Genomic DNA, 21,131 nt, shown 5'->3' with positions numbered 1-21,131 from the left:
GCTTATCCGGTGCCTATTTAAAAGGGGCAACCATTGACTTTGCCAGTGCCTGTTTTTAAATCGCGTTGAAAACCCTGTGCTTATGTCACCAATAAGGTGGTTAAAAAAAAGATGTATAATACACTTGAAGTTCGAGATCGGTCAACAGGAATGCTGGTGTTTCAAAACACACTTCAAATGCCACATGTTCAACCCAGCAGTAACCAACGAAACACGTTTACATTTGGAACGCATTGTGACCAACCCGGCACAATCAGATGTCACGATGCACGCAATGTCAAAGTTTACGTAACAGCCAATCGGTGGCGCCACAGAACGGCAAGAAGTTCCGCTATAGCGGGCGCTATAGCAACCACGGCCGCTATGGCAACCAAAGTAACTTTACAAACTGCGACGCCGGCCCAGGCAGCTTTCTTCAAATACACGCCCCGAATTCATTATACCAACGTGCAGACCGCTTCCATGTATACCGCGCGCTGGACTCCTGTGCCGCGTTTTACAGCGCATGGGTCTTCAGGGCAAAGTGAACGGTTGTGATTCCCGTTTCCAGGACCAGCAATGGAGAGCAGCAATCCGTGCTTCAGGGGTTGCTAAGCAACTGCATGTCAACAGCTGTAACTTTTTACCCGAGTGAGCAGTAGAGCTCTGACCCTCACGGATACAAGAGGCAGAACCAAGAAACCACACGGCAAGCCACCAGCAAACGTCCAGGCTCAAGGCAAATAGGGAGAGAAGCTTCTGGACGTAACATCGGCAGCTTCTGTATTCCATGGAACAACTCTGTCTCTAACTGTGTGGAGAGGAATGTCCCTTCCGTCCCGTGGAGCACCAGAAGGAGGAGAGTGCCTGTGTCGCACCAACAAATACCCCAGCAGCCCTGCAAGCGCCTGTCTCCAAGGGCACTCGGTTTAATTAATCAGGGGTGGAACAGAGACCTTCCCGAAAATCTCTAATGCGGGCAACCACGGCTCATCTTGCCTAACCCCACAATGAGCACTGACCAGGTAAGGAACTCGCACTAATATCGACATTATTTCATGGTTGTGTAATCATTAGAATTATGAAATTGTATGTGTTTTGAGGACTGTTGTCTGTGCTGTTTGCACCCTCTGTTTGGAAAATAATTTCTGAAAACATTGTTAGAGAAGGGTTCATTTCATTCCAATCTGAAATTAATTGATTAAGGCGTCGTGGGTTTTCGGTACCTAAAGATACGCTATAGGTGTGTGTTTGTGTTTTCACTTCCTTTTCAATCCCGCGAGGGGATGTTGAGACGCTCGATGATTGTATACATAGTGTGCTTTCTACTTATGAATTATGCCATGAAATAAACTTGACTGATTTGCAGGAATTTCAAGTTACTTGAAATTGTTAAAATATGTATTCAGTGATGCAACGAATTTGCTCTCAGCTGTTGTGATCATACTCGAAGTTATTTGTAAAAGAAACCTACAAGCCCTATCGCCACGAACCAACGGCCAAGAAAAACAGAAAGCCTAACCCTTTGGCCCACCCAGCCACCCCTCTTGCCCTTATCAATGATGCATTTAACACAGTATTGATGTATCGGCATTAGGGATGGGTAGGATGCTATCCGCAAACCCCACGTCATAAATCTCAAACTGACTCCAGCCATCCCCATCTCTCTCCTCACTTTCCTTCCAAGGCTGGAAGCACTAGTGCACAAACAACCCACCCAACATGCTTCCCCTTTACTCTTCATCAGCTTGAAGTGGCACTATGACGCCATGCAAGAATTCTATTTGCTATACGATTATCCTGCACCTAGCGCTCTACTCCCCAGCCTTACTGCTCCCCTACCTTTGCCCACCTCTCTTCCTCGTCTCAGTCCTTACCTATGAGGCATATCAACACAGTCGCCCGCACGTCACGAGCGACCCATGGAAGGAAACACACCGACTACGTTAAAGAGCTGCAACCCACACCAGAATGTATTCAGTCACTACGCATATCTGTAAACAATCCTTCACTGGAGAAAGCTTATAAAACGGCCATACCAAAAGCACGATGGATGAGAATGCTGCATGAATATGTTGTGGTTTGCCATGGCAGCTGCTCTGCACATCTCCCAAAGACTGGCACCCCTTGAGCTTGACCCGGGAACCTGGCAGCCCTTGGGTATTGCCGCCAGTGCTTTAAGTGGGTGGGGCCAGCTGGGGCTAAAAGTGGGGTTGTTGCATGCTTGCATATTACACAAACCATAGTAAGGTACGCATACAAATATGTATAAATACTTACATGCATTTATATATTTGTGTACCTTACTATGGTTTGTTTACTTTTTTAGGCCACGCCCATCCCACAAGCCACTCCTCCAAATGAGGGCCCCCTCAATTCTTACCCTACTTAAATGCCGTGCTGAATGTTTTTTTGGGCATTTTGGAAAGTGGGTAACCCGAGGCAATGGTGGTTCTCAGCCATCTACAGATGGAAACTCGGGAAGCCTTCTTATGCTTAAGTGAAGTATTAAAAAGGGCGCTGAATACAAGGCCTCTCGAAATGTGTCTTATTTACATATTTTAGCACTCCTCCTTTTAAATTAATGATTGGCCAATCTACACAGCATTCAATGAAGCAGAATGGAGAAAGGATGACCTCTGGTCTCTGGAGGATAGCTCAGGGGCAATGCGCTCGCCTTGGAAGCAAGACGATGTGGTGCAACACAGGTTCGATCCCTGGGTCCGCGCTTCGAAACCTCTGGGTATTAATCGCATTATAAATAACCAATTACAATATGAGTGCAAGTTAGACCAGCACCTTCGGCTAAAAAAAGGGGGTGCACCACAGAGTACCACCATCTTATGTCTGATCTGCTGGCAGCACAGGGGGAGATGTGGAAGAAGCAGCGAGGGAGACATGGACAATACGATCAGGAGAGGGAAGCAAGCTCACTTAAGCCCATGAGGAACCTCAAGAATCACCCTTACTGCATGGTCCATGATATTGCACAGCACCCAAGGGGAGGCGGATGTGCAGGTAGGCGTCACTGGGCACATGAAAGTGAAAATTCATCCAAATCCCAGGCACACGCGTCTGGAAAATACATACAGGATCAGGGTAGGTGAGGCGAACAGTTCAAACCATGATTGGCTGAACTCGCAGGGAAATGTGAAGATACTCTGAAATATGCTCAAATCATGTGATATGTAAAATTGTCTTTTTAACATATAGGCTTCCATATAGTCTGCCCATTGATATAACATTCTGCCAATGGGGCGAGGGAGGGTAGGTGTTGGTCTGCCTAAACCCTTTGGCTGAAGATATCTGAGCAGGACTTTGCACCTGCTCCTTCCCTGTTGATTTATGTTGGCGATGGCAGTTTTATTGGCTTTCATGTATTGCATTCCCCTGAATCCTTGGCTGACAATGGCTTCAGGGCTCATAATATTGCCTCTACATCTCTCCACTCACATAACAGCTTGGATTCCCTGAGCGACCCACAACCTCAACCGCTGCGTGTTCCATCTTGCACCCTGTACCATCCCTCCCTCAAACCTTCCACACCAGCGATGGTTTTCGCTGGTGTGGAAGGTTTGAGGGAGTATTCTCCCTAGTAGAATTTCAGGGATCATCCTTGAACTGTCTCTGTCACCAGAATGAAAAAAATGAAATTCTGATATACAGGCTGGCAAAGAGAGAGCAATCCTCTGAGGTGCTCTCTTTTCAATGGGGGCACAACCACGCATGTCGCTTTGTTACCTGTACTTGCAACCATTGCTGAAGCTTCCTGTTGCAGAAGAAATTCCCTTAAAACTAAACATAGCCTTTATAGCTCAGCCTTTTCAGGGAAATCACTTGCCCCTCAGCAGGTGAGAAACACGACACGCGTCTGCCAATTGCAAACTACGGGCGGAAGTTATATCTTCCCCTTTAGCCGCTATAATTAACACCCCCAGGTATTTGTGCCTTCTTGTGGAGCACAGAATATATCTACGTCCAGGAGGAAGTATGTCCTCTTCTCCTGCCAGAGGTACGGTTGGGACATAAACGATGGCATGGGCATGGAAATTCCCCCTGGAACTTTTCAATCATATAGGATCTTGCTTGCAAGGGGATTACAGGCAGAATCTTTCGAAACCGCCTCAGGAGTTGCCTTATCTTGTGTCTAGATGAAGGACCTCTTCATCTAATTGATTGAAGCCTATCCTCTGAGCTCCTAAATACTCGCTTTTGCAAAGTTTCCTTATTTGTAAGCTTTTCCCTGGGATATTCTACCGTCTCCGTCCTCGGAGGGTGGAGTTGGGCTCCTGTGACAAAGAGGAGTAATTTGCCCTTCTTAATTGCCTCTTCTTTTTGTAAGGCCCACAAGCTTCTCTGAGAGTGTCCTTCATGATCTCTCTCAGACTATTTTCCAAAGGGCATTCCTCTCTTTGAGGCTGGTTCTTCTTAGGCGCAGCAGAATTACTGGATGGATCAGCATCGCTCTATCCCGCCGCATGCTTAGCTTCACTGGGTACTCTCTTGGATGAGAATTCATTGCAACAGTGTATCTGCACAGTTGGGTAGACACACTGACACGTATAGAACTCTTCCTTTTATCATGGCTGGATTTGTGAATGCCACAGGTGTTGCTAGTTCTGGAACAGATCAGGGGCTATGCTAATGTCGGGACTGTCGGGCTAGCTAGCCTTTTAGTTGTAGCCCCTGAGCTTCTATCCAGGCCTACAACCAAAAGACCCGGGGCTATAACCCTCCGCCCCCTAGAACCCCCCTAGCCACGCCTCTGGTGAATGCCCCTGGTGGTTAGATCTGATCCCCGGGACATGTCTTGGAGTGCATGCCCCCACTACCACCTATGCATAATATTAAGAGATGCAGCGGGGGACTGCATCCGTTCCCGACCCTCTTCCTGCCGACGGCACAGGGACAGTCTCTGATTGTCCTAGCCCCACATTTAGACTTTGGATGCTCTTACACCTCAACCCATCGCCCTTGCCCAGCTGGATACCCAGGAGTGCTGAAATATACTCTGGTTACCTTTCCACACTGCATAAGAACAGCAGCGGAGCATAGGAGGGTCCATACATAAGGACATGAACCCCTACAATGTGAGTACCTCACCCCGCAACTACACAGGGAAGTTTCCAGTCCTTCTCATAAGTGATGGAAACCTGCCCTGCTAATTACCTCTGCACGCCTTGAAGGACAGGAAACATTATTTTAGGGGGTTAGGGCCAATGTTGAGATATTGATACTACCAAGGTGTATGGGCATGGGTTTAACACATTTCTTTTGCAAAAAGGGTTCCTATTTTTGAGGTGGGGTGCCTGAAAAGTAAGGACTATGATGAGTAAGAGGAACTTTGTGGTAATGATCTCAGAAATAGCCTGGATGATGAACGTCTAGTCCTATCAAGAGGGGCAGAGGAAAGAGGGACAGTGGCAGTGCACACCCCCTAGTAGTTTCTAGAACGAGACATACAATGCACATTTATTAAGCTTCAGTTAATATTATACGGCTCACCCCTCTTAGTGCATGTCCATCTTCACCCTGTCATTCATTCTGTCCACACCTGCAATGCCAGGTGTGTGAGGTCCTTAAATGTGAATGCATTTCCACTCCAATGACGCACCACGTGCTGTGCTACCTAGCTATCGAAGGGAAGCTCCAGTGTTCACTGGGATCCTTGCTGGGATTGCATGCCTGTGCATGGCGATATTTGATACACGGTCTCTCTACTTCTTCACCAACACTTCTTGCTCCACCCACCTCCTGCGTGGAACCACATATCCATGCAGAAACAGGCATGTAACCGTGTCCTCCTGATGTACCTATACACTCTTGCTCAGGGTTACTTGCACCCGCCCCCCCCTTCTTTCCCTTCCCTTCCCCATTTCTCTTTTTGCCCCCCTAGACCCAGATGTAGTTCCTCAGACATGAGCCCAATAAGCATCCAAGACAAGTCCCCGTGCCAGGCACCGCTACCGTGGTATCTGGCACAGTCCAAACAACTGTTTATGCGAGAGATGCCCCTCAGCCCTATGAAATGTGCCAACCCCGCACAGCCCCACCGCAGGTTAATTTAAGTGCCGGTGTCTCTGAATGCCAATGATTCCCTTTCTTGGGGGTTCCTTCTCTGAAATATATCCGGCACTAGTCTGATTTCTAGATTGAACATAGTTTGCTGTTCTCACCATGGAAACCGCCTGCACTAGATGGCTATGCCTGTACAGCAGATGCGAGATATCATGGTCTCTTTGGTTATGTTTGCTGCCTGTATGGCACTTTGCATTGCAGTCAGGCTCTCTCCAAAGCACTGAGGCCGAAGAGAAGAGTTGGAGTAGGATTAGGGAGACAAAGGTGGAAGCGGAGGGAAGGGGATTTATTTATTTGGATTTATAAAGCGCCCAAGCAGCCCAAGGGCATCGTGGCGCTGTTACAGATTATTCACTTAATACACGTTAGTACCGGTATTTCAGAAGCAGTAATACAAGTTATAACAGATATTACACAGGTTGAAAAGTCAGTGCTGAGAGTGTTCCAAGGTTACAATGGAACTGTATTGGAGGCAATCCATTCAGAAATGGTTTAGTTAAATAGATTTGTTTTTAGCACCTTTCTGAAAATTGTGAGGGATTCTTCATTTCTTAAGCTGTGTCGAAGCGCATTCCAAGCTTTTGGGGCTAATTCTTCGAAGCTGGGGCCGCCAGCTTTAGCTCTGTTGAATGTTGGTACTGAGAGGAGTTGCGAGTATTGGTCACGTTTTGGTCTGTAGGCAGGAGCCTGGTGTATTCTTTCGGCTAGGTAGGCTGGGGTGGTCTGGGCGAGGCATTTGTATGTGATTGTGAGGGCCTTGAAAGTTATGCGTTCTTTGATTGGGAGCCAGTGGGCGTCTTTCCTCGCCTGGGAGATGTGCTCTCTCCTCGGGATGCTTAGGATGGCTCTTAGGGCACTGTTTTGTGCAATTTGCAGTCTGTTCATGTTATTTGCAGAGGTGCCTAGGAGTAGGATGTTGCAGTAGTCAAGTTTTGAGCCAATTGTGGCTCTGGCGATATTAAGACAGTTGTTTGGCGACAGGTGGGGTTTTACTGCATTTATGATTTTGGTTGTGAATGCAGCTGAGGATGAGATGGCGCTGACTTACCTGTCCATAGATAAGGTGGAGTCCAGATAGACCCTGAGGGTTTTCACTGCAGTAGAGGCTGTAATAACAGTGTTCTCAATATTGAAGGAGCTGTATTTATCGTTGTTTTTTTAGGGATTCTTTTGGGCCTACCAGTAGTATTTCTGTTTTTTCCCATTTAAACAGAGACCGTTAGCTGCCATCCAAGCCTGGATGCACGCATAAGCCTTCTGGAGGTGTTTAGGTTTTGTTCGTAGTTTCCTGTTAGGGGGAGAAGAATTTGTGTGTCGTCGGCACAGTTAGTAAAAGCTATGCTGAATTCTTCTAGGTCGATGAACAGGGGAAGTGTGAAAAGATTGTAGAGAGTGGGGGAGGTACATGATCCTAGTGGTACTCCGCACTCAATGGGGGATGGAGAGGCAAAGCCTGGTCGGAGAAGACCCTCATAGCTCGGCTCTCCAAGAAGGAGGTGATCCAAGCGGTGGCTTTTGGGGAGAAGTGTGCTGTTTCAGTGAGGTGTTTACACAGGATCTTATGGTCAACCAAGTCGAAGGCCGTCAAGAGATCCAAGAGTAGGAGTAGTAAGGAATTGCCTTTGTCCATGGCTTCAAGTAATTGGTTCTTGAGGTCCAATAGGGCTGATTCTGTACCGTGGCACGGACAGAAGCCCGATTGCCTTTTACCCAGGATATTGTGAGTTTCCAGGTATGCCTGGATCTGTAAGTAGGCAGCTTTGTCGAGAATTTCCAGCAGGAATGGAGTTGGGGAGAATTCTCAAGAATGTGCTAATTCCCCTTCCCTTTGGAGACCCCCATTAACTTTGCTGGATTTCTGCGATTACATTTTCTACCTGGGAAGAGTGTGAGCCTTTTTTTCCCACTCTTCCATGTGTTTTATTTTTGTGTTCTTTGGTTATGGAGTTTTAAAACAACTCCAGTGGCATCATCTTTTTCTGTGTGTCACACAGCACCTTCAGTGCAGTGGCACAGGGGTGTCTTTCAGACTCCCCAAGGTTTAAATACCTTCTCTGGGACTGACTACCGTCTCCCAGAGCATGTAAAGTTAAATTGACTTTACTAGTCTCTTTAAATTTACTGACCCAGCACACACTATATTCCTATAGAGTGCTGGAGGGGTTGCTTAGCTTCCCCTGAGTCAAAACACTCATGTAACAGTAAAATGTTACCTTTTCCTATTTTAAATGGCTGGTGGCAGTGGTTTAGATCAACTACTGTGATTTTTCGCGACCGCTAAAAAGCGTAGCTAAAAATCGGGGCAGCCATGTTTTCCAATATGGCGCCCCAGACCTATCTGTAAAAACAGACTCCGGTCATCTTTTTTCACCATTTCTTTTAGGAACAACCTTCTTCTGTGTAACTCTGCGCGCCAAACCAGGTTTGGTCCCTTTGTTTGTGCCCTTTGGAGGGCTTCAGTGCTGAAGCCCTCCTCTGGTACCAGAGTGTCTGGGGTGGACTGGATGTGAGGGAGGTGGCCGAAACTCCCTGTGCTTAGTCTCCTAGAAGACCTGAATGCACTCTGGTGTGATTGGCTGGCTGACTGTCCGGCAAGGACAGCCATCCTGCTGGGTGAGTGACAGCTAGGCTGGAATGAATGGGAGAAAACTGTTTAAAAGCAGGTCTCTGGGACTTGGAAAGCAGAGTCGATCACTGGAATAAAAGAACCGAAAACGAGCTGATGGAAGCGGACTGCTGCAACTCCTGGATGACCGGTGAAGCCCTGCTGCAGGTCCGAATTGCCTGAAACTCCAATCGACAGAGAAGCCCTTCAAGGTTAACTTCTTCCCTTGAGTTTGGTGGGAACAACCAACTCGTAAGCCAACTGGACACCGTCCCTGACTGGTCGAATTTTCAGCAGAGTGCATTCGAAACCTTCCACCCATCACTTTTGTGGTCCGTTTGAAAACCGGATAGCTACAGCTTTTGGCCTCATCCCTAGGCAGTGCAGGAACCTCATGACGTCCTCCTTCTTGTCCCCACGACTGAAGCTCAGGAACTTGGAGACCTGCTCGGACCTGCCAGGAACAACTGCCTCAGCTAAAGCTTTCTTCATTGAAAACGTACTGTGCAAACGCGATCCGGAAATATTTTCGGCCATCGACAAAGCGCATGAAACTTTCCTCAACTACGAAGGCTCATCCTTCTCTAAACATTCATCAAACTTTTCGGCTAGCCAAATCCTTTAAAAATCTGTGGCAAAGACTTAACCGTTATGTACCAGAACTGTTCTATCCTATACAAAAGACTCCCGATCACTGACTTTGGTCCAGGCCTGTTGTGAAGAATTGCTGGTTGTATTTAACTGAAACCCTTTGCCCTGCCTATGAATGTATTTGGGCTGTCTATTCTTAAAAGCTTGTCTTTTGCTCCCTTTTATAAGTATCTGAAGTAGCATTTTTGCTCCCACTTAATTTTGGAGCTAAACTTGTTCATTTACTTCCCGGTTGGATTTATGTGGTTTATTAGTTTGTGATATTGAGCTGCTTGTGCTAGTGTAATGTTTTCTAACTAAATGTGTAAAATACATGTATATTCTTTTACCAAGAAACCTTGAGTACGTGTATATTTGAATCACTGTATTTGCTGGTTCTTTGTGTAACTTGTTCTACTGCTCACTTAAACTCTTGAGATAAGTCTGGCTGCTCAGCCATCACTACCACTTTACTGTGTAGTACAGGCTTGTACCAAAGGTGAAATTGTTCTTACACTTGTAGTCCTAATTGCCTGTAGTGTTCCCAAAGGGTACTGCAGGTGATTCTGCCTAACAAATGGCACAGTGGTAATTGGGCGGTAGTTGTCAGGGTCAAGGGTAGGTTTCTTTAATAGTGGCCGTACCCAGGCTTCCTTGAGGGCAAGTGGGGACGGTACTGTGGTGAAGGAGGCATTTATAAAGGTGGTGATAAATGGGGATAGAGCCGACGCACAGTCTTTGATTAGATTGGCTGGGCATATGTCCCCTTTACAGAGCAAAGGTTTGATACGCTTCATAGGGCTCCGGGATTGTAATTTCCCTGAAGGCAAATGGAGTAGGTTTGTTAGTGCCATGTGGAGCGTCTGCGCCTGGTGAGGTGGCAGAGGGCTTAGATGCTGGTGGTGTGGCTTTAGGCAGTTTGACAAATTGAGTATTAATTTTGTTTTGTGTTTTTATTTTATTTAAAATGGCGTGTTGGATGTTATTACACCAGGTTTCGTCTTTCTCGGTAGGTTGTGTAGGAGTTGGGGGGAATTTAATCTCATTGTAAATGGCAAATAACTCTTTGGCTTGGGAGTTTGCTTTCTCAATTCTGGAGTTGTAGTTGGCAGCTTTAGCTTTAGAGATGGCTTGCTTGTATTGTTTGGCAACTGTGAGGTAGGTGTCTCTAGTGGCGGTGGTGGGGTTTGTTTGCCAAGCGGTTAGTGCTGCTCTTTTGGTGGGCCTGGCACCCAGGAGTTGTTGTGTGAACCATGAGTTTGCATGAAGTATCTGCTTGGCTTTTTTCTTTTCTAGTGGGGCTATAGTGTCTAATACCTCTTTAAAAGTGGTGTTGTAGATCTCTATAAGAACTGTGGGATTGTTGGATGTGGGATGGGCAAGCGCTGAGGCTTCGAGAAGAGGGAGGATTCTTTCTACAGTGAGTAGCTTCTTTGATCTGGCCACAGTGGCTGGCGCAGTGGGGTTTGGGTTCTCTCCTATTTTTTTGGGGTATGAAGAAGTGCAGTAGATGGTGGTCAGTCCATGGCCGCGGCGTGTTGGAGCTAATGTCGGCCGCACAGTTGTGATCCACGATCCAGTCTAATAAACAACCTTTGGAGTGAGTCGGGTCATTGACTAGTTGGGTGAAACCTAAGTCTTGGATTGCTTTAGCGAGCGCTTTGCCTTTCTTGTCTTTGGGGTCTTTGAAACCTAAGTTGAGGTTGCCTAGGAGAATGGCTCTTGTGTTCGTTTTGAGGTTATCCCCTAAGATGTGGGTGAGGTTGGATTGGAAGTCAAGGGTTGGGCCTGGAGGCCGGTAGACACTGTGAAGATTTATGGTGTCATTTGGTGAGGGAGATATTTTAACCGATAGCATGTCAAAGTTGTCAGCCTCAGTGGTTTTTAGTTGTCTGGCATTAAGAGTTTCCCTGAGAATTAGGGCAACCCCTCCCCCTATCTTGGCGAAGGATGATGTAGCCTGGTGGTAGGGTTTGGCAGATGGCTGGCCCGGAAGCTTTGTGTAGCCAGGTCTCGGTAATGGCTATGATGTCTAGGTTAAGATCGGTGATGAGGTCGTAAATCTCTGTGGCATGTGCTGGTAAGGAGCGTGCATTGATAAGTGCACATTGGAGTTGTTTCCTGGTTGTTTTGTGGATTGATTTTTGTATGGATGCTAGTAGGAGTAGCAGTTCTGCTGGGTGTTTTTGGCATTGGGATGGGTGTTGGTGATGGCGGGTGGAGTAGGGGTCTTGTAGGGTGTGTTTTGAGATTGGGTGAGAGGCGGGTAGATCGTGAGCCATAGCCTTTGATTTCTCAGGAGGAGAGGCATAGGGTGAGACTTGGCTTGTTTGCTGTGGTGTGGATTGCGTAGGATGGTGGTGTGATTCAGTGTAGGAGCTAGGCAGACAGGCATTGGTTTTCAGGTTCCTGTGGTAAGTGCTGGTAGAAAAGGTGTAGGTGGAACGTTGTGGGAGTGTGGGCGACATGTTTCAGAGAGTGTGCTACTGGGTGGATTGGAGTGATTAAGTTGGTCACTGGGAGCAGTGTTTATATGGACTGGCACCTTTTGGCAGTGGGCAGCTAAAAATGGGCAACAGTTTTGAGGAGGTGGCCAGTGGGCACTTCAATGGTGCGCAGCATACAAATCACACATGGCAGCAAGCATAAAATGGGCAACAGTTTTGAGATGGAATAATGTAATGTGTACCGCTTACTCTGAGCCTCTCTTCACTTTCAGACTTTCCAGCAGCAACCAGGCTTAGTTGTCAAATGTATAGCATTTCACTAACTATCTGGCGGGGAGCAGTTTCAGGGATGCCATTTCATCTGGGTACTGCAGCAGACACTTCACGGAGACAGTGCTCACTCACATCCCTCGCTCCTCCACTATGGCCCACAAGCCGATTGTCTTGTTTGTCCTCATTCTCCTTGCTATCAGTGCTACCTTTTGACTAAATTGGTCATCCCTCCCTTCCTCAGACTCCCTCAAAACTTGTCTTTCATCATCCACACTTAGGTGGCCTCCTATCTGTCTGATCACAGCGTTTCTATATCCTGGCACCTACTCCGCCACCACCCTCCCATAAGGATCACGCCGGGGTCTATCCTTGGTCCGCTCCCCTCTCTACACCTCCTCTCTCACAAACACATCTCTTCCTTTAGTTCCTTATATCTATTTTCTGGTGATCCTCAAATCCCTCCTCCACCCCTGAGCTGTTGTATAGCATCACTTACTTCCTATATGCTATCATTCACCAAATAGTGCTCAGTGGCCACATATCCTTTGCTGATAAAACTGATGTTCTCTTACTCCTGGCCTCCATAAACCCATTGTCCCTTCTCCTACATCATTTCCTCTTAACTTCCTTACCCCATCCAGGAAATAAAATCTGTTTTGGGTTCACCTTTTGCTTTAGCAAATCACCCCTCCCCAGCCTGTATCTCTGCAGGCTAGATGTCAGAATGCCTATGTTGGTCAATCTCGTGTAATAGAACTGTGACCTGCCATCATAAGACATGTTAACAGTATGTTTGCATGTTATAGGATAGAAAGTCTGTGTTATGTTAAAGCTTTGGAATTGTAGTCCTTTGCATTGACCTTCACCAACAGTAGGCTGAGGGTCCCTTGCACCATGTCCACCACGAAGCCCAAGAACTCCATGGATTGGGACAGAGTCGTTTCCGACTTGTGCCAGCTGATCAGGAAACCTAGCAGGCCTACTGTGCTCGCTACTTGCTCCTGCAACAGTTGGCTATCCTGACACATCAGGCGCACATCGTCCAGGTAGATGATGAGCCGTACTCCTTGCTCTCTCAACCTGGCTACAGCTGGCTTCAACATCTTGGTAAAACACCAAGGCCCTTATGCCAGCCCGAACGGGAGACAGGTAAACTCCCACCTTTCGCCGTGCCATAGGAACCGCAGGAAACAGAGGAATTGTTGCTCTATGGGCAACACAAGGTATGCATCCTTCAGATATATCCTTGCAAGCCAATCCCCTGGCTGCAGGGTGTCCCACAGGAGGCGAATGCACTCCATTTTGAAATGATGATATACTAGAAAGGGGTTCAGCACTCTTAGGTTTATCACCAGGTGCAGTTTGGTTTTCCCCTTGACCAGAAACATGTTGCTCACGAAGGAGCTTGGACTTTCTCATGCTGGCACTATTGCTCCCTTGCACTGCAGCTGCACAATCCCTTCTAGCAGTCACTCGACCCTTGGCAGAGAGAACTATGGGCCTGGGCAGCTGTGCTAGCGTGGGCTGCTGATATAAATCTAGATAGATCCCTTTCACTGCCTGTAGCATCCACACTTCCTTGTTAAAGTTTAACCATGTGTCTGCGCACTGCGCTAGCCTGCCCCCCACAGTCGGGGCCCTCGCACTTGATAGTTCACTGCGCGGCATAAGCAGAGCTCATACCTGAGTGGCGGGTTGCTGTTTGCTGCCGTGCCTCCAGCCCTTTCCTCTTCCTCTCCCCCTGGAAGGGAAAAAAGGACTGGGCTTGCGATCTTCCTCTCTCCAGCTTCTGCCGGAGGGAGCCCTGTAGCCAAAGGAATTGCTGGCCGAGCGGCCCCTGGTTCTGCCAGCCCTGGCATAAACTCTGTCCCGAAGACTTTCTTTAAGGAGGTTTGAGCTTTGTCCAGCACTGCAAAAGTCTGTGCGAACTTGATCATGTCTTTGATGAAGCTGTCACCGAACAACTTCCCTTGAGCATCTCCTGGAGCCTCTTGACATGCCCTCGAGGACCGATAAATTCCCTTCTTAATATCTCTCCCATGACGCCCTACAAAGGTGAGCATCCACTTATCTATTTCCGGAGTCTTAGCTACCTTATTTGGGAGACACAGGCAAAGGCACTCCGTACTGAACTTGCTTCTGGCTTCCTTATCTAGGGGGTTTCTCAGGCGTTTCCCCAGATAGACAGTTATCTTTTCCAGTGGCTCCCTCTCGGCCGATCTTGGGTAGACGAGGATGTCCAGGTCGAACGTCCTGCTATTCCTTCCCCAGCATCTTCCTTTTTTTCGTTGCTTTTCATGCTTTTTCTGTGTCTGAAGAAGGATCTTTCCTCCGCTCTGAACTCTTTTGAGGGGTCCGCCCAGCTGTCCTCATCCAGGCTTGAGGTGGGAGTCTCCTCTCTGTGGCCTTTGCCATCCCAGGACCTTAAACTCCTGATGCGCTTACCGCGTGGAGAGCCTGGGGGACTGTGGGAGGAGGGGGTCTGGCCACTTCTGGCCCTATGGGCTTTGAGTCTTCCCCCTTACTGGTAGCTTCAAATCTCCTCCATGCCTTACGAAAAGGTTAAAAAAAGTTCCATGATGCTCAGCATCTTGCCAAGCGGCTCCAAGCTGGCTGAAACTGCTTTTTGCACAATGCGTCCCATGGACGGATGCAGCCTGCAGCGCGGTTCCTCTGACTCCCCTGAGGAGGAAAAACCTCTTTGGCTCATCATTCTCCTGGTGATAGTGGGACTCTGGGTATTACAGGTGAACTTGGGCCTGCCCCATTAAAATAATATCGGAGATAATGCAATATGACCAAGGTAGAAGGCCTCGGTGGCTTGCCAGTATTATCTTGGGACTATTCCCATCTGTGCCCAGCCCGCAGGCTAAATCGGGCTGAGGAAGGCTGGGGAAGAGTGTACACTTGTTCAACGTGTGGCCACCAGGTGGCACTGCTGTGTACTAACAAGCCGGTGAGATGCGGGATGCGCGAACGGTAGCTGGCTCTTATTAGGCTGTGAGCCGGGATGGAATAGTAAAGGGTATGTCGGGAACCCTGCATTGACACATACTCATTACCAGAATGCTCTGTGGCAATTCTGACTGAGATGGCGGCACCTATAGGGTTAACGTCTTGAATCACAACATACACTGACGTACGTATAAAAGACTCGACTTCCCCCTTAACAGCGACTTTGCAACTAAGTTTCTACTCGGATTTGGAGGCGTCGACGAAGAGAAATGGAGGAGGCGCCTGAATAATGGGGCAGCGCCCTCTCCTCCCTCCCCCCTGGGTAAGGGGGAGGTGTGCAGGAAGCCTGGGAAGCCTGAGGGGCGGGAAACCCGCCAAAATGGCCCAAATGCCTGCAAAACGGGACAATGAGGGGGGGAGCAGGCGGATTATAAGCAGCTTGGTTTTCGTCTCAGGATTGTAGCAGCCCAGCAGAAGGACGCCGCGCACAAAAGGAGGACCTGGTTCTTTTGTTTTCCTTCCACCCACCCTGTTTATGGGACGGCAGAAGGGCAAGGCCTGGCTGTTGCTGTTGCAGAGCGGCGAGGCAGTATTTTGGCGACCAGTGGCAAGTACAGACTACTAACGAGCTGTGGAAAGGCGGGAAGGGTTCTCGCTCTTCTCCCGACCAGCGCCTCTTGGGGGCCTAAGCGGCAGGGGCGCTCGTGGTATCGATGAGTGCTCAGCTTCCCCTGACAAAACGGCACTCCCCCAGCCCAGGAACATCTGCAGGGGCAGGCGGGGCTGAGATGAGAATGGCTGGGGAGCTTTTGGCCTACAGTGGACTTGGTTGGGAAAAGGGGAAGCAAGGTTTGGACACGGAGCAGGCGGCTGGTCGCCGCATCTTCAGAACTATTTTCACAAAGTTTGTTTGCAGTGTTTTTAGTTTGGTAGTTATAAAGATTGTTGTGAAAATAAATCTGCAGCCTTTTTATGCCAAGAAAGAATGTCTTTTTCTGCACCTTTTTCCTTCGTGGGGTATCGAAAGGGGGCGAATGGAATGAGCAAGCATGTTGGTACAAATATGGACAAATGCCCAGGTTATTCCATATACTGTGTTTTGCTGCAGTGTCCATCGTTTATGGAAGAAGCTCACACTGAGTCATGTTTAGAGCTGCGTTTACCCGGGGAACAGACTACTTCTAAGCCTTGTTGGATACTATTTTGGAACGTGAGTGAGATTCGTATCACTATTCCAGTTCTTTAGTTTTGTATCATTTGAAGCGATACTCTTTTCTTACCCAGAAATAATTGCAGAAAAGCAGAGTTTCCTTTTTCTTTTCTGTGTCTTCATGTTAATAAATCATTTGTTTGAATCAGAAGTTGTGGCTAGTACTTGAGATAGAACAGGGTAGGGCCGACCTCACTTAACTTCGCTCTGGCACAGAGCTTGCGTTGCCAGCAACAAAGGAACAGGCAGTAATAGCACGCAGAAGTATGCAGGCGAGCTCTGGAACCCTGAGTTCCGTTGCACCCGCCTTTGGACTTCCGCAGCACCTGCCCCTTGCTGCTGCTCTGAGGTGCCAGAGCTCTAAGGCCCTGTTGCGCCGCCGAATGACAGAAAGTGACTAATGTACAGCCTTGGTGGCGAGCGCCACACTTGTGAAACGCTGCATTGCACGCAACCCAGCTGTAAAGCGCACTTAGATGCAGTTCAATCATTCAAGTAGAGGCAAATAAATATGCACTTATCTGCTGTTGGAGCAGCAAAGAAAGAGGAAGAGGACCAGTCAGTTAGTGGTGGTCAAGCCCCAGGTGCACTATGATTGGAGTGCAAGGTCACATGGACTTCTTCACCCTACCAAGTGAAAACTACAAAAGGACTTGTTTTACATGGTTATTGCAGTTTTTTGGTATTGTGTTGGTGAACATTGTTTTGTTTAACGAAGCTGCTCGAGAAGTAAAGAGAAGAGCAGAGTATAATCCGAGCCTCTGGTCTTGACATAGAATCAGAAAACCTTGTTTGGTGTAAACATTATACATCATATTTAAGTTACAGTGAGGAGTAAGAGGCTGAGTTAATGGAGGTCCCATTTGTCTAAGACTACTAGAGGGAGTATGTGTCTTACTAATGGCATGTTTCTGCGCAGAAACCTATTCACGCGTAAAGCTCCTTGCAGCGTGTGCCGAAAGGGGACCTGCGGCAAAACAGCCGGGCCAGAACGTCACGTGCCCAAATGATCGCGCCTAAACGTCCTGCTCCATGTGAAGGCGTACCTTTTATATGTTACTTATGGAGTTGGAGACAGATGGGCCGGAGAGGGATCCGAAGGGAACTTAAATGGAGTTTAGCGGCTTTGCCTGGCTAGTAGATTGTGTGCTGGGAAAAGGGAGGAGGGGAGGAACATAGGGGAAGGCAGGGGACAATGTGGGCAAAGAAAAATGGCAGTCTTTAGGAAATGTGGTGTTGCAGCCCAGTGTGTGGGAGGGTTCTAACAGGTTTTATCGTCACACGCCCGTGTTTATTTTGTATTTATTTATTTATTACATTTGTTATACGCCCAGACCCTGAGGTATCACGGTATAGTTACAGACAATTCAAAAATTACAGTCTTAGCAGTTATAGGCATAAGGTGACAGGAAACAAGCATACAGGAGAAAAAACATAGGGCCTGTACGGAGGGTATGCAATCTTGGTTTTTTAGAATTGGTTGAATAGCCAGGTTTCCAGCAATATTTTTTAATAGCTGGTGGGATTCTTCGTTCTTGATGTTTGTCGGGAGAGCATTCCAGTGTTTTGGGGCTAGAACTTTAAAGCTCCTGCCCCCGTCTCTCTTACTTTTGAATATTGGAATAGCAAGGAGAGTGCTGTTGCTGGATCTGAGTAGTCTGGAGGGAGCTTTTTTTGTGACTGCGTTGTTAATGTATTTGGAAGCTTTGTTGGCAATGCATTTGTGTGTAATACATAAGGTTTTGAATATAATTCTCTCCTTGATCAGTAACCAGTGGTTGCTTCTCCTGATGGTCGAGATGTGCTCATTCTTTTTCATTCCCAGTGCTGCTTGAAGGGCTTTGTTCTGCATGAGTTGGATTTTGGACAAGTTAGCATTGGACGTGCCTAGCAGGAGTACATTACATTAGCCAAGCTTTGAGAGTGCAAGAGCTCTTGCTAAGGTAATACAGTTATTTGGTGTGAGGAATTTACGACTTAAGGAGATGAGCTTGGTGGTGTAGGAGGTGGCTGAAGAGAGGGCATTAACATGTTTTGTCATAGATAGGTTAGCGTCTAGGTGGACACTGAGAATTTTGAACTGTTTGAGTACTGGGATCGTGGTGCCATCAATGGTGAAGGATGCAAAAGCAGGCTGAAGAGAATTTATTCTGGGGGCGGATCCAATTATGAGCAGCTCTGTTTTTTCGTCATTAAGACAGAGACTATTGTAGGCCATCCAGTTTTGGATAAGAGAATACATTTGGTTGATGAGCAGGGTGTCCTGCTCATGGTTGCCTGATAGAGGGATAAGGATCTGGGTGTCCTCAGCAAAGTTGGTGTAGGTGACACCCATGGCATCCAGGGCTGCGAATAGTAGCTTAGTGTAAGCATTGTAAAGGGTGGGGGAAAGGCAGGATCCTTGAAGAACGCCTATAGGGGCTGGATGGGGTCAGCTGAAGCTTTGCAGATGGAGACTCTTGAAGTCCTGTCTGCTAGGAAGGATTGGACCCATTTGGTGGCGTCCTTGGAGAAGTGAAAGTTGTTGGAAAGAGTGGCGCAGAGTTTGTCGTGGTTGACTAAGTCGAGCGCGGCAGAGAGATCTAGCAACATTTGCCTGCTTCTCTGGTGGCATCCATTTGTATTTTCGAATCAAGGAGCGCCGTTTCAGTGCTGTGACTAGGGCGAAAGCCTGACTGTCGGTCGCCCAGCAGTTGATTTTGTTCAAGGTGGTTTTGGATTTGGGTGTATGCTATTTTGTCTAATATTTTTTAGTAGGAATGGGGCCGTTGTTATTGGGCTGTAGGTAGTTGGTGGGAATGGAGGGGTCTGGTGTTGTCTTTTCTAGTAGAGGGGTTACCCAAGCTTTCTTGATGTTGATGGGGGACTGTGTTGGAGTTAAAGGAGGCATTGACAAATTTGGTGATAATGGGGGGGTTAATGTGGGTGTGCAGAGTTTTTACTAAGTGCAGGGGAATTGATCTTCTTTGCAGTTGGAGGCTTTTATTTGGCTATAGTATCTAGTGCCTCTTTTTGGGTGACGGGGTTCAAGTGGAAGGGAATGCTGGACTTGGCTGGTGGAGCGTTCTCTAGGGTAGTGGGAGGATTTTTGCCTGCTAGGATTTGTTTTTTGTTAGCGATTTTGTTTTGTAGTTTGAGTATTTTTGATGCTAGTGCATCTTGGATTGTGGTGCACCAGGTTTTACTGGCGTTGGTGGGGGATGTGACTTGACAAGGGTTCTCTAGTTCTCGGAGTATGGAGAACTGTTCCTTGGAGTTGGAGGACGAATTAGTGATTCGTAGGTTGAGAGCATTCACTTTGTTAGTTATTATGGCTGCTTTGTAGGTTTTGTTGGCGTCGTTAAAGGCCTTGGCTGTGTCTGGAGTGTTGGTTTTTTTGTGGGCGTGCTCTGGCGCTCTTTTGGTGCGTCTCAGGGAAACTAGTTCCTCATTAAACCAGAAACTGGTGCGTTCTGCGGGTTTTGGTTGTGATGGGAGCTAGAGAGTCAATGGTGTTTGAGAGGCATTTTTTGTAACGCTCTGCCAGGTCGGAGGGATGGTTCCTATCTGGGTTAGTGGAAGCTAGAGATTCTCTTAGAGCAGGCGAGAGGTTTTCAGCTGTGAGTTTTTTAAATATTTCTGGTTTCATAGGTTTTGGGTTTATTTGTTGCTGAGGGGTCTGTGAAGCTGTTGTTTAGGGACAAACTAACAATGCGGTGTTCAGGCCAGTCCGTAGGTAGGACAGATACAAGAGATATTTGTGAATTGAGTGTAAGGATCCAGTCCAGTATTCTCCATTTTTCGTGGGTGGAGGTGTTGACTAGTTGTACAAAGCTCATGTCTTGCATGACAGTGTGGAATGACGTGGCTGCATGATCAAGAGGGTCGTTATAACCTAGGTTTAAGTCTCAGAGTATGATGCATTTAGTGTTTGGCTTGATGTAGGGGGAGAGCAGAAGAGGGATGTCTACGTCTGGTCGCGTATTTTTATTCAGGGCTTTGTAAACGACCAAGAAGTTGGTTGTGGTTCTAGGGTTGGAGGTGAATTTGGCTAGTAAAAGTTCATATCCTTGCGTTACTTCAATAGGACGGGCTTTGATTTGTAACGTCGATTTTGCTATTTAATTTTATTTAATAGGGAGTTTGACAGTTGAGTTGATTACATGAAGTACAAATGAACGTAAGAGATAAAGGAAACTATATAAAACACTGGTACATTTCTGCTGCCTCGCCAAGGCGCTTCCGCTATGTTGGCTCACAAAGTGTGTGATCAGTGTATTGTATAGACTGCACCCATGGAGGCAACCGGCAAGAAGAAGCTAAACAACATTTTCACCTGGTTCCTCACATTTGCAAGTGAAAGAATGTGTCTTTTGTGGCAAGAAGAGGGCAGTAGAACACTTGAGACACTTACATTGTAGTTTAACACGTTTAATTATTCAACAGGCTGGCCGCCTGGTTCCCTCAGATTCTTACAGGGCACCAGACCCTCCTCGACCAGTCTAACCCTGCACTTGGTCTCCTCTGGCCCTCCACGTCCCCCTTAACCTGCACTAGCCTTTCCGTGCCCCCCTGCACTAGCCTGGCTGGGCCTGCACCCCATTGATGCCCTTCCAGCCACGTCCCTCGCACTTAGCCCGTGGACCTTCTATGATATGATATGCCATTTAAAACGCGCCTATCCACAAGTGTTTCAAGGCATTCGCATAACCCATGGGCCCTTTCTGCCCTGACCGGTACTATTTCCCCCCCCCCCCCCCGCCCCTCACCTCTGCCTGCATTTCTTGTTACTGCATTTGCACGATCTGAACGACACAAGGCCTAGTAGGACCGTTTTATTTACATCCCTGTTCCCCCACCTCCCCCACTTGTCTTGTTGCGCCATTGAAACACCTTTTGCTCTATAGGCACATTATAAATACCCAGTAAATAAATACAAATAAAAAACAGCTTGAGTTAAATAAATGCCTATGGA

General features: G+C 47.5%; 1 protein-coding gene across 2 annotated transcripts in view; it reads left to right on the top strand.

Annotated features, from left to right (window-relative positions):
• The first annotated feature begins 396 nt into the window (after window positions 1–396).
• DNAH7 (dynein axonemal heavy chain 7) overlaps window positions 397–21,131 on the top strand; it is a 1,167,586-nt gene continuing 1,146,851 nt past the window's right edge. For both annotated transcript variants that reach the window (XM_069615701.1, XM_069615700.1), the window contains exon 1: window positions 397–1,004. In XM_069615701.1, coding sequence (XP_069471802.1) covers window positions 990–1,004 — 15 coding nt within the window. In that variant the 5' untranslated portion in view covers window positions 397–989. The remainder of the gene's footprint in view (window positions 1,005–21,131) is intronic.

Source organism: Ambystoma mexicanum, chromosome 9, assembly GCF_040938575.1.
Source record: "Ambystoma mexicanum isolate Mex_15411 chromosome 9, UKY_AmexF1_1, whole genome shotgun sequence".
Lineage (NCBI taxonomy): Eukaryota > Metazoa > Chordata > Amphibia > Caudata > Ambystomatidae > Ambystoma > Ambystoma mexicanum.
Note: the sequence above shows the minus strand (reverse complement) of the source record. Positions and strands in the feature narration are given on the sequence as shown.